Raw genomic sequence first — 14,435 nt, forward strand, 5'->3', positions numbered from 1 at the left:
ACTGCCGTAAAGCAACACGTTGCAAAAAAAGAAAAAAACACACCAGCGCGTCCTGCCTGAAAAGCTGCAGTAAAGCTGCCCCAGTTAAGAATTTAACATAAATAGCATCATTTATGGGGTTTTATTTTTATTTTACTGTAAACATGGTATACAGTACGTTGGAGGTTGAAAAGTGGTCTTATCTCCATAGAAACCAATGGAATGGCCTAGGCAACAGGAGATTCCTTTGGTTGCCATGGTGATAAGTCCACTTTTCAAACTTTCGCACCAGAATCCCTTTTTTCATATAATACTAAAATAATTAAAATAATTTATACGGTGTTTTATAAAACGCGCCGGACTACAATCCTCATCATGCTCAGGCATCATGCTATTCCTGGCGCTCCACGGGGGGGTCCGTCTGATCCGTAACCCCTCCTCAAACCTAAAACGAGAGCTTTTTCTCATTTTCCTTTTATTCATTCATTTATGTTTATTTCTTTGGAAATGTCGAAAGGCATGGTATAGCACAACAGTCCTAACTACATCAGAACAGTCCCGACAGTTGTATAAGGGGTGACCACGTCGGCCACTTATTCCAGAAGTCATATAGGCGTATCCGGGAAGTTTATGCCTCCGGCTATCCCAGAGCCCCCCGAGCGGGATGGGAGCAGGAAGCCCCTCTAACCGGCACATGTATGTGCTACTCTACAATCTCATTGTACGGCGCTGCGGCATATGATGGCGCTATATAAAACAATAATAATATGAGGAAGATACAACCGAGTAATTGATTCCGTTTAGTTTAGACATACTGCGGGGCAGCAGAAAGAACAGCCACAGAGGATCACCGGGTCCTAAATCTGCATCTTCTGGGGCCGCACTCCCCAAGGAGTCATGTGACCCCTTCCTTCCACCCCTCCCCGGCCCAACCGGCCTGCAGAAGGGCAGAGGAAGAACGGGACGGCAGATCATCGAGGACCCCGTCTCCACATTGGCGTCTTCTGTATTGTACTGCGCCACTGCTCTGTGCTGCTCAAACATATACCGTATATAAAAGAAAAAAAAAATCCACAAAACCACAATACATAGAAAAAAAAACGTCATAATGGACCCAACCCCTACAAAGAAAGGGGTGCAGATAAAGACTGGGGTGCACCGCCGACATGTCACAACAGAGAGGGACCCCCAGGTTGGACCTCCCCGAGGACTCGGACCCTCCATGGGCTTCAGACTCATTTTTATTAACCCGTTCCTTGCTGATGTCTTTTCAGGCTGGAGAACCCTCTGATAGCTTCATACCCAGCAAACATTCTGAGCTCCTAGAAAAGAGGGGGCTTCAGGGGAGGAAAAAGGGACAAGAGAGATTTGGATGTGTCTCGGCGGGTACGAGGGCCGTAGGTTTTTTTTGTTGGCCGCTTAGGGGTTCTATAAAGTAATTTTGAGAAGTTATCCGGAAAGCCCATCCGATGGATGTTTGAATATTATTGAACTGCGTTCTAGAATCTCAAGGCTTCTTTTTTTCCATCAATGTGTGTATTTCTGTCTTCGCTTTTTCTAAGCCTTGATGCAGTGGCCCCCTGCCTCGAAAGCTTTATATATTACGCTCCGGACTTAATGGACTGAACATTTACGGATTTGCCGAGACTTCTAATTATACAGCTCTTAGAGTACATTAGGAGAGGAGGGGGAGCATGAAGATAACAGTAAAGGAGGTTCAAGAGAGAGAGCGAAGAAAGAGGGGGTAAGCTGAAAAGGGGGGCTTTTTTAATGAGGCTCTTATAGAGGTGGGTTTAGGGAGAAAAGACAAATGCATGGTAAAAAAAATGCCGGTTTGGGCAAAAAAATACTCAAATGATCCATTTCGGAGCCAAGGGTGGAAGGTGGGCAAAAGGAAAGGGGCATACAGGAAAGAGAGAGAGAAATGGTGGGTGAGGTAAAAGAATAAAAAAGGCAAAGTAAAAAATATGGAGGTAAGTAAAGGGTCGAGATGCAGTGGAAAGAATAGATTAACCGATTAAATTATGGCTCCAGCTGAAACTACAACTCCCATTATGGTCAGCCAGCATCGCTGCTACGCTCAGGGTCTATGCCCAGCTTTATGGGGTTATGGTGGACAAGGCTGTCTTTAAGGTCCCCCAAGAACTTCATGGGGGTTCAGAGGAACTCGGGGGGGGTTGGAGGCGATGGCCACACGTTTGGGATGTGGGAAGGTGCGATGGCGGAGGGATAATTAGTGAAGGAAGGTTGAGGAACCTAGAGGTAGGGGAAATGGCTATGAGCGAGGGATAGGAGAGAGAGCGTCATGGTGGAGGAGATCGGGAGAGGTGGTGGTGGTGGGGGGGGGGGTAGACTTCAAGATGTGAATTCAAGGACCTCTCTTTCATTTGCAGTGTAATTCACTTTCCCATCTCGCGTCGGCAGATCTAATTCCCATCAAATAATTGTAACGAGACTGGAAATACTTGAGAAGAGAGGGCAGGAATTAAATCAGTAAGGAGAGCTTAACCCTTGCTGTTCCAAAGCGCTAGCAAACTGTTATTAACCCATCAGGCACCACAGCCAAGCTTATAGGCAATGTGGTTTATTATACGCAGAAACCAGATCACATCAGCCTATAAATCACCCCAACCAATATTCCCTTCCTAAGTTTGCTTCCCCGTCTCCTTTTGCGTGTTCCTTCTTTCTTCTACCCCAGGAAGGGGAATTTTTAAATAGGAGCTCTGGGCGGAGGTGGCATTACCTAGGGGGTTGTTCTGTGACATGCCCCGCAGATCTGCCTGGCTCTGCGTCTTTCAGGATGAAGGCACATTAGCTTTTCTTTAAGGTTAACGTGCCAATGGCACAGACATGGGAAGGTTCATAGCATTTAGGGATGGAATGTATAAGAGTGCCCCCAGTGCCCGTGCCCCCCAGCATCTCAAACACATGCGTAGTAGACCTAGTGGTGCTCCCCGCCAAGAGGTGCGCAGCAGCTGCCGGGGAAGCTTTTTTTGTTCTCGCATGCTCTCTCTTTCCTCTTCTTCTTTTCCCCTATCGCTTATCCCACGCACTTCTCTCCCTTATCTCCTATCTCTCAACCTCATTCTATATTTTCTCCCCCCTTCCTCTTCTCGCGCTCGTTTCTCCTTCACGAGCTCAGGAGAAAAGACCACAGACGGTTGGACCTTCCTTAGAACACAACTCACAGAGCAATGCGGCCCTCACGTGAGCCTGCGCAGGTTTCTGCTCCAGCGAGCAGAGGATTAAACTGGCTGCGGTCCTGACTTCATGAATACAGATCTGTTTACCCACTTCTGTCTGTCAGCGCGGGGTATCACCTGGAGTGCTTTGTTCTATGTGCCCCCATTTAATGCGCCCGCTTTCCACTTGCACCCCCTGCTGCCACTTTGCCTTAACCTGGAGAAACTAAACATCATAGCCAGTTTATTAACCCACAGTGGCAGGTACATGTTTAAGCATTTGGTCGACATGCCCCTAAATAGATCCTAGATCTGTTATTGTAGCCCGATCTACTAAACAAATGCCCTGACTCATTATCAGTCTGCCTACGGCAAACAATAGAATAGCTCAGTCTTAATCATCCAGGTGGACAGTTTCACTAATGAAAGTCTATGGAGGATCGGACTTCATTAGCATTGCCGTAAAGAATCAGCTTGGTGTGGTGGTTAAGCAGGAAAAGGCACCCAAGAAATCACATGACCGACAACAATAGCGGCCTCCCGGTCTGCAGGTTACCGGAACAGAATGAGATAAAACCAGGTTTCTATCAATGTCGACCGACATTAATGAATGGGGTAAATTTATGTATAGAACACTGGGGTGGTTATTACTGTTTACAGCACTGGGGGTTATAACTTTAGACAGGCCTTGGGGTTATTACTGTATCCAGCGTTGGGGGTTATAATACTGTATACAGCGCTGGGGGTTATTACTGTATACAGCGCTGGGGGTTATTACTGTATACAGCGCTGGGGGTTATATTACTGTATACAGAGCTTGGGTTGTGGACCTCCCGTTTAAGAGCTGCATTAAATAGGTGCAGTCAGTATGCGCCCAGTGAAAGTGTGACAGCTCCGTCCCCCTCCCAGTCTGCTTCCCAGTAACAAGCGTTCATTAGACGCTGACAGGCAACCGGCGAAAATTCAGTGCCTTGTCCTTCTCTCCATACAGGCTTCTACATTACCTATGTACACAGCACAAGCACACTGCAGGCACGTGACACGTCTCCCACCCTGGTCTGGAGCACATGTCTACTATATGTCAGAACTGGGCATCCCGAAGACCTTGCCGTGTTCTTGAATGCCCATCACCCTTAGCCAGTGTCTGCCTACAGAATACTTGACTACAATGAGTCCTAAATCTATATTCTAACCACAACTCCCATCACAACTTAAAGGTTCTCCTGACACTTCCCGCGATGACCTGAATACAACCCCCATCACTCTTGTCTAAGAATGGCCAGCAGTAGCGCCAACCTCCCCGCTCGCTGACACTGCCTTTTCTGGGTGAAGCCGGGGAAATTATTTTTCTACTCGAACAGTTTTCAATTTAGATTAGGAAAAATTTGAAACTCCACATCAAGAGGCGTCAGTAACTCGACCAGGAATATCTGACATAGAGAGGGGGGGAGAGACACACGCAGAGCGGGAGGGAAAATAGACAGGTGGGAAATAGGAGGAAGAGAACAAACAGAATTAAGTAAAGATAGGATTAGGGACGGCATAAACAGATGAGGATAGTGGAAGTAATAACGAGGGAAGTGTGAGAGCGGATAAGTGTGATGGAGAGACGGGGAGAGGGCGTCCAGACACATAGACAAGGAGATGTGCACCAGATGATTGTCGAGAAGAGGAGATACAAGATAAACGAGAAGCAGAGAGAAGGAGAGCAGAAGATATGGAGGAAGAGGAGGAAGGAGGACACAACACAGAAGGGGATGGGAGACCAGGGGCAAGGATTTAAAGGGGAACAGATATCGGTGAAGTAACGGGGTACAAGGAGTCAAGTGGCAGAAGAATGAAGAGAAGAAGAAGTTGGGGAAATAAAGGACAGGGAAAAAGAGAAAGAAGAGCAAAAAAGGCACAGACAGCTGGATTGCCATGCAGAAGACACCCACACATTACACACATTAAAGAGGAACTGTTTCTATCACAGCTTTGCCAAGTTCACTTATTGGGGCTCCCCATAGCTTTTTCGTTTGTGAATCAGTGTAAGTGTTCTGGGGATGCTTAAACGTTAAAACGTTCACCCCATGGAAGCTGAAATCAGTGGCAGGCTCTGGCAAAGCCTGCATTATCTGGCCAATTTTCTGTCGGGAACTCCTCTCCCCTCCCTTACAAAGGCTGCCTGAACCAATCAGCAGCAACTTCACAACAGAGGTGAGAAAACATAAGAGGGAGAATAATAATCCAGATCTGGAGAACTATTAATCATTCACACTTCTACCAGTCTGGTTTTTCTTAATGTATCATTAAGACGAGTAAAGAAGACAGCTTCCTTGGATCAGTACAGCTTTCTTCACTCCTTGTCTCCCTGGTTATGCCAATATGAAGTTATACTTTTATGTTACCCTACATTACATATAGAGTAAAATGGGATCTTTTCTTAAAAAGTTAATATGAGAAATGTATATTTTATGTCTTAGTGTTAGTTTAGACGTAAAGTCTTATAGCAACTAAGTATCATCTTACAGCCTTTCGCTTATGCAGGCACCTACTTCCACATATTGGGGACATGTTCTGGGGTAACAGCCACTGCCCAGGCCTTGGTGTCTTGGCCAACAGGTCCTCAGGATGGTCCTTATGTGAGGCCTTCAATGAACTTTAGCTTCTGTTCTCCATCTTTTCTCCTCTAGCTCTCTCTTGTTTCTCCCCAATGCCCTTTTATCATCTCGGATCCTAGTGCCTAGCAGTCTTTCAGTTGCTCCACATTTTCTCATCTGAGCATCCTTCTCGGATGCACTCATTAGAGGCCGGCTGTCTCTTTCTCTCGGCTGAAGCCTCTCTGATGCTATTATGTGATTGGCAGGTAATGGCCATGTGTGGGCGAGGGGTTAATTGAGGTCTGAGCAAGCCCCTAATACTGCGGCTGTTACTGCCTCTCCTCCTCCTCTTTCCATTTAATAAAATTCTTCCATCTGCTTCCCCCTTATTGTGTTACCTCTCTCGGCCAATATTTTCCATTCAGGTTTTGCATAGCAGACTCTGTCATTCTCGCTCCTTCTAATTCCTATCTATCTTCTCTCCTCAAATCTCTGTCTTTTTCTTATATTGTTCATTATTTTCTCTCCGACTCCCACCGTCTTACTCTTCCCTTCTCTCTCTCTTTCTGCTCTCCAGCCTCATTTTCTCTCTTTAAGCCACACTGCGCGGCATGCATAATTTTGACGAAAAAGGTGGAGGACCTTTCCTATATTGGAGTTTGAAATGGCTTAGGGCCAATAAATTCCACAAAACCCATCATCTCTTTCATTCATTTTATTTTTTGCCTTCCAATTCCCCTTTTTTTCCCTTTCTGTCGCTCTTCTTTCCTTTTCATTCCCTGCTCATCTTCTTTCTCAACCTTCTAATGTCCTTCTTTCCAGTATACCGCATTTCCCCCCTCTTCTTGTCTCTCATTACCCCTCCACTGCTATTTAACCCTCCTTTAGGTTAATTTCTAACTATCCACAGATTCTATATGTTTAGGTTCTATACATCAAATGAACCCAAACGTTGGTCTTTACACATTAAAATAAGCAATACGTGCTTTAAAAAGTGAATTTATGTGTAAACCATGGAGGCAGCCATCTTAACTTCCTGAACTCAAGATCTGCATTCTGCTTAATTACTTTCCATTTGTTAAGTTGCTGATTGGTTGGAGCAGAAGGGGGTGGATAAGATAATTGAAGCACAGTAAGCTAGCCTGACCGCCTGGATACTAAATATCCTCAAAACCACTAAAAAGCACCAGCATTATGGCTTTAATAAATTGAAGCTGCACGGTGATGGTTCCCCTTGTTTTACACTCTCTAAAATAACTGTGTTAGTCGGCGACCACCTGTCTCGTGTCCATTTTTCTAATTCCTGTCCTCTGTCCTCTTCACATTCCCTCACAGCCATGATGATTCATCCACTCACTCTCGTCTTTATATCTCCTTTACTCGGGGCCACTCGCTCTATATGACAGCTGCCTGTCTCTCTTCCATCCCATTTCAGCTTGCAAATGGAATTCATGGACTAGGCCCAGAAGCTGACACTCAGTCAGCAGCACCCTCTGCATGGTATTGTACAGAGCCCGGTGGGCACAGCAGGGTTAAGTCAGCATAGTTGCGGCTGTCGGGAGGAATTTACTTCCCTGTGTTTAAACCGAGTGGGACATTTATCACTTCCCGCTCCAAATGGGCTTGTGTCACCGACTGGCAGCTGTAATCTGTCACCAGCCCTGCTCTGCTTGCACAGCCCATCTGTCACTGTCACATATGGACCAGGAGGGACCGCAGCCCAGCGCCCGCCGCTGTCAGGGCATCACCGGGGCTGTGCTACACGTGAACCGCCTGTGCCGCTCTCGTGTCTTCTGTCACCCGGGAGCCGGTGTGTGTCATTTGCCGCTACCTCCGTCTCATTCAACTGGAGTTCTCTCTTCTCGCCCCTTCTGCTTTTCTGCTTCTTGCCCTCCTATCGCTCATCTCATTTGCATTTTTCTAATTTCTCTCCTCGTCGTACGGCTGTCCCTCTAACTTATTCCAGACAGAATGCTTTGCAATTTACCATCTCCCTCCCGCACCTCTGGCTTTGCTCTCTCCATCGCCCTCTGCTCTCACATTTTAATATCCCTTTATTGGCATAACTAATAGGTACAGGGGTTGGCAGACCTGGGCTGGACAGCGTAATCCACTCTCTCCGCCGATATTCTCGGGCACGGATCGGTTATTCTTTTATTATCACAGGTGTGTCACTCGCCTTTCCTTTCTGTGAGTAGAGCTGTGATGTGACATCATGCTCCGTCTATGTTACATCACGATGCCTCACTCCGCCCACGGTTCCTCCACAAAATCGACATTGTTCATACAGGACTAGCGATAAACCAGACCGGCAAGACATGGTTTGGACTTCTGCCACCAGGACTGTCCTCAACTAAATCAGACAATTGGTTAGAATGTATACAAAATGTATACATTGAAGTTGGTGGGAATTCAACTTGAGTATTAGGTGGCACTCAATTACACTCGGATGTCTCGTGGGTTGGTGGTCACCCTTTGAGTGTTAAAGGAAAACCACAATTCTCTCATTATTTCCATCTCTTCTCTCTTATTCAGCTTCTCGGCCCGCTCCCTCTCTTCTTCCTCCTGTGTTTCACCCCATTAATCTCTTCGTGCGCTGCCTCTTCTCAGTAATAAATCTCTTTCTTTTGAAGGCACTATCTCGGAATAACAGGTGATCAGTGACATGACAAGGGCATGGGGGTAAATAGATAAGTTCCCCTTGAATGGTGCAGAGCAAAGATGGGAAGCCCGGCATTCTCCTTCCCTTTGTTGGGACGGAACTCTAATCACCCTCAGCCAGCGGCCTGGCCTTATCAGGTAGCTGGTCTCCTGCTATTCAGAAAGGCATTTTAAAAAGTGAGGTTTAAGAAAAGATTAACAGTGATGAAGAAGTAGTGGAGTGCCAGGCGGGTATTAGGGGCGAAAGAAGGGGTAAGAACCGGGGCATCCACATGTGGCCTCCTCCAATGTATTTATACAGCTGGCTTTTAATGTTATTCGCGTTGGAAAGCGCGTATTGTTTCCGTTTTGGGACAAAATGTGCCTTTTGTGGCAATAGCGCATAATAGCGTTATAAACCAAGGACGGGGTGTTATATTTCCCGACATGTCCAGATAAACTCGTCCTGGAAAAAGTTTGACTTTGTTTAACAAACCTGGAGAGTTTGGCTGAATCCTGAACGTTTCCAGAAGACTGTATAGGAAACACTAACCTAGAAACATGCCAAGGATGATAGGATTTACAGTCCAATCTAAAAAAAAAAAAGGAGGGTGAGTCCCTTTTTAGTACCAAAATCCCTTTTTTTCTCCTCTGATTCTGTTCTCCGATTTCCAGGAGCTCAGAGTGTTTGCGGGGTATGAGGGTATTACAGGGTTCTACAGCCCTAAAAGCCCCCAATAATCACACATGGGAACTCTCTGGGTTTGGCCTGGAGATCTCTGGGAAAAGCGGCGCTCCGGGTCCCGGAAGCGGGGTCCTGACTTGCCCCACTCCCCACCTATTTCTCCAGATTCCTCTTATTGCCAATAGTATGCCAATAATGTGTATAGAAAAAAAGCAGGAAATGGGTTTATAAATTAAATTCTGTTATATTGCATAATACAGTATGTGTAATGCATAACCATCATTTTTTTTGGGGGGGGGCGGTGGCAAGACCTTTTGGTCACCATCTTCCATTGGAGACTTCAGTGGTTTCCTTCGTTGGGAAATGTGCGATATTAGCTCACGAGCCAGGCTGCGTTTCCCTCTCTGTATCAAACATGCCAACCTTGTCTTAAATGTAACGCGAATGACTACTTAATAGTGAAATATCATTGTGCGCAGTATTCCGACGTTCTGTATATGCACATTCACTGTTCTTCCCTCCAATAGTCTGCACTGACATTGAGACGCAAAGGGTTACTGCTATTCTGAATGTGATTTAATTTGAATCCACCCTTTCCATACTTGACCGCTTTCAGCATACTGACTGTGATAGGGTAAAGCTGCCCTCTGCAGCCAATGTGTGGAACTGATGCCTTAAGGTAGTGGGTATTATATATCTATATATCTATGTATACAATATATATATATATATATATATATATATATATATATATATATATATATATATATTGAGCAGAAGTGGACAAAGAAAGAAGATAGAAGAAGAAGAGGCAAGAGAAGAAGCTGAGCTGTGGGAAAAGAGACAGGAACACGGAAGCAGGAGGCGGAGAAGGCAGGGAGACATTGAGAGAATGAGAGCGTGTCAGAGAGGGTGAAAGAGTGAGAGTGAAAAAGCAATGAAATGCAAAGGAAATGATGGGAAATGGGAGTAATTCTGTGTCACTGTCAATGTACGACTCAGTATAAAGTGATGGGAGTTATGCTATACCACTATTTGTGTCTGGCTTGCTACATAATAATAGGAGTCATGCTATCCCACCATCTGTGTCTGGATCACAGTATAATGATAGGAGTTATACTGTACCAACCTCAGTGTCTGGATCACGGTATGATAATAGGAGCCATGCTGTTCCACCAGCTGTGTCTTTATAATGATGGGAGTTGCGGTATATGTCAGCGAGTACCTGTACTGAGGATGTGACATACCAGCACTCACAGTTATTATTTAAATAAATTTTTTGCCTGTTTCCATGCTTTCAAATGAAAAAAAAACAAACATTGTGGGAGTATATCAAACGGGAATCTTAATTAAACCCACATATTGTTAAAATGGCAAAATAGCGGCATGACCTGAGGTATGCAAAACCTCTAGTACTAAAGGGGTAAATATTACGTTAGGCGGGTGACCATTGGAAGAAGCCTATCACGTGTCCAACGTAGAAGAACCTGCCGTGTCTGGATTCACCGGCAGGTGGCTATAAAATGATATAAACACTAGAGTGACATCAGCTGACATCTAATAGTTCTACAATTTATCCCGTTGCGTGGTCGAGACAGAGGAAAACCATTGAAACATAGAATGTGACGGCAGGCAACAACCTTTCACCCCATCTAGACTGCCTCTAATCCTCTTAGAAACCAGCTTCCACAAACATATATGACCCAGACCCGGAAGGGAATATGGGTTGTAGCTCCGATGTTTAGAACTCTATGATGCAGAAGACAGCTAAATGAGGTCTGGATGTGACGTCAGGCGCAGGGGAGGCTCTATACGTGGTATTGGATTTCCCTGGAAGCTGCTTGAGAGGGAGTTGCGGCCTGGAGAGAGGTAATGCCGGCAAGACAGGGGTGTAATATAGAGAGACAGCGCGAGAGAGACTGGAGGGTGTAATACAGAGAGACAGCGCGAGAGAGACTGGAGGGTGTAATACAGAGAGACAGCGCGAGAGAGACTGGAGGGTGTAATACAGAGAGACAGCGCGAGAGAGACTGGAGGGTGTAATACAGAGAGACAGCGCGAGGGAGACTGGCAGAGGTAATGCAGAGAGACAGCGCGAGAGAGACTCTGTGAGGTGTGTATAATACACACACACACACACAGGTGTGTGTAATAGAGAGAGAGAGAGAGAGAGAGAGAGAGAGAGAGAGAGAGAGAGAGAGAGACTGACTGGGAGGTGTGTGTAATAGATAGACAGACAGACAGAGACCGACCACAAGGGAGAAACTAGGAGAAATAATTTAGAGAGACTGGGAGGTGTAATGTAGAGAGTCTGTATAGGAGACACTTGTGTGTGTAATACAGGGATATGACAGGCTGGAGAGCCACAGCATGGGAGAGACTGTTAGGTGTAATAGAGAGAGTTTATGAGAGAGAGGCATGGAGGGGTATGACAGACTGGGGGTGTAATACAGGGATTATATGGGGATTATGCAGAGGGTGAACCATGGGGGTATATTGAGTTTTATACAGAGGCAATGGTGTTGGTTTATTCACCAAAGTGAGCGTTTGCAGGAGAGACGGGGTTCTTCGTATTAACCCCCCCCCCGGTGGGATTCTTCGTATTAACCCCCCCCCCCGGTGGGATTCTTCGTATTAACTCCCCCCGATGTATGTTATACAGGGACGGCTGAGACGTTTGTCTGCGGGTGACAGTTTTTGCCCCTGAGGCTCTGAGAATCTCATGCCTGTGAGACGGCACACGTGTTACATGTATGTGTCCCTTTTAAATGTACTAACTGTTTACATGATGTATCTTTAGGCTGCACTGAGGACCCGGATAGCTGACTGGAAGGGGGTTCTTTCCCCACCCGCGGCGCCATGTACTGCTTACAATGGCTTCTCCCCGTGCTGCTGATCCCCAAGCCCCTGAACCCGGCGCTCTGGTTCAGCCACTCGGTTTTCATGGGCTTCTATCTGCTGAGCTTCTTGCTGGAGAGGAAGCCGTGCACCATCTGCGCCCTGGTCTTCCTCGGCGCCCTCTTCCTCATCTGCTACAGCTGCTGGGGTAACTGCTTCTTGTACCACTGTGGTGCCAACCAGTTGCCCGACTCTGCTCATGACCCCGCCGTCGTGGGCACGTAGACGGACTGAAGAACCACCTGAGGACTGCTTACTGCTGAGTCCCGCGGAATGCTGCTTTCTTTCAGGGAACCGTGCGCCTCCAAGACAAAATGGGGTCAACAAGGACTTTATCTCCAGCTCAGAAGAGAAGACGGTTCTACGGGTTGGCAGCGCATCGGATCCCTGCGGCCACCTTACGTTCCCTGCTTCTCGACAGACTTTGGCACTACCTGGACACAACGGCACCAGTCCGTGGCATGGGGGCTTTTAAATGTCTATCTTGGAGTCGTCTTCTGCCCTTCTTGTTGGTATGTTTATTCTTCTTCGCTTCTCTGCCCCCTCCCATGCAGACGTATAACGGGAGACCCATCGTGACATATTTGTGGGAGCTTCATGCACCTAAGAAGCCCTCCCGCCGCCCGTATTGCTGTCCTCATCTATTACAGAAAGAAAGAGACGCTCCTGGGAAGCGGAGGGTTAAGACTCGGCTGAATGGCCAGTCCCATGGTCTCACGGTAGACGCCAGACCCGGTGATAATCCCAACTTGATTCTTTTATCCTCTGTGTGTTGGAAATAAATCTGAATAAAGCTGTTTGTTATACCAACTAAATTAAGTGCAGTTATTCGTATGATCGTTTGCGTTGATAGGAACCCTGCAGCCTTATGCCAGATTCAGAGCTGGGGTCGGCACCAACGTTACTCATGGTGGACACTTTAATGACGCTCTATGGACTTTCACAAACCTTGTCCAGGACGCTTCACCTCTTCCTCATTCAGTCGTCGCTTTAATTAATGCTGCGCTTAATATCACTTTTTATGACCAGCTCAGAGTTCATAAGTAAGAAGTCAGATGTTTCCCTTCCTCGACAGATAAGACTCCCTGAGGGTGAGATCTCCACACCTTGGTCTCACAGGGTGGAGGAGCTGCACCCCCTGCCCTGTATAACCCCGCAGGTAACAAGGCTACTCTACTGGCGGCCTTTCCCTGTCTGCGAGAAAGTGTGTCAGGAGTCTAATCCCAGTTAAAAGTTCTGAGGTCATCAACCTCTGCAGAATGTGAACCGAACCCACGGAGAGGTTGGGATAAAGTCAGGTAAAGCTTTACAGAGTAGGTGGTACGTTTTCACCTGTTTGGGAATACACTTACACATCGGAAGATAGGTCTATATGCCAAAATACTTAAATATTATTGTATGCACTTTAAACACAATTTATTTTGGTCTGCAGGCTCCTTATTCTAGAGCACTTTGTTACCCTGTGTGCAATACAGTTGTTGGCCACCTGGTGGTGCTACATGACACAAGAATTAGTCAAACACAAGAATTAGTCAAAGAAAAGACAAAAGTCTACCTCTTCTCTTTATTCACCGTACCATTATCTCATTAATATTATTGCTACAGGGATGTAAAGCAGTGGTGCCAGTGTTTTAAGTTTCCATGAACCCCTCCGCCTCTTTACAATTAACCATTTCAGAGGCCAACCTCTGCGTTACCTCTTACTAACGTACATGTACAGACTCCAACGTACAGTGTATCTGGGTCAGCAGTCACAAGCTAAAACTCTGCCCACGCACCCAAGTGGTATGTAACAGTTAAAAAAAAAAATGTACATACATATATTTACACACACACATGTCTATACCCTGGCGTATAGTGTTTAAGACTGGCACAGTGGAGGCATAAATTCAGTACCAATACATACCCGATAACTGAAATAGCAGTGGGTGTCTACAGGCACTGTAAGAGTTAAAACAAAATGGGTTTCGCAATTAACCCGCTGGGTGCAAGGGAAGGTGTGAAAAATACAGTTACGTTACCTTCTCTTCTGCCCCAAATTGGCAATTAAGAGACTCACAATTCCCATCCCTGAGAAAATTTAGGATTAACCTATTTATACTGGCGGGAACCACATGGGGGGGGTGTTCTTTCTTTTTGAGCGTGAGACGATAATCCCAGTTATTCAGATGCATCAAAAAGTAATTTGCCTAAAACAATTTATATTTACAAAAAGTAAATTGAGAAACAAAAATCCCCCCCCCATCATCCATAGTTTAATACACTTGCAAAGGGCCGGCTCTATAAAGGGTTAAGTCACCTACTTATATGAAGATAATGTCATGTCTAGAGATTCTGTGCTTGGGGGAATATTTTGGCAATCGAGAAGGAAATACCTTGATAAGTGAAATCTCGTGCGAATATAATAAAAAATGAAGGGGGGAAATAATCTGAAATCTCTGGTACTTCGCGTGAAATCGTTACGAGAGA

At 46.0% G+C, this 14,435-nt stretch overlaps 1 protein-coding gene across 1 annotated transcript; it reads left to right on the forward strand.

Annotated features, from left to right (window-relative positions):
• Nucleotides 1–11,856: 11,856 nt before the first annotated feature.
• On the forward strand, nucleotides 11,857–12,781 carry BLCAP (BLCAP apoptosis inducing factor). The gene has a single exon (XM_053453223.1). It carries the CDS (start codon nucleotides 11,928–11,930, stop codon nucleotides 12,189–12,191), a length of 264 nt encoding a protein of 87 aa, XP_053309198.1. The 5' UTR covers nucleotides 11,857–11,927; the 3' UTR covers nucleotides 12,192–12,781.
• Nucleotides 12,782–14,435: the final 1,654 nt, after the last annotated feature.

The sequence above is a fragment of the Spea bombifrons genome, chromosome 13 (genome assembly GCF_027358695.1).
Source record: "Spea bombifrons isolate aSpeBom1 chromosome 13, aSpeBom1.2.pri, whole genome shotgun sequence".
Taxonomy (NCBI): Eukaryota; Metazoa; Chordata; class Amphibia; order Anura; family Pelobatidae; genus Spea; species Spea bombifrons.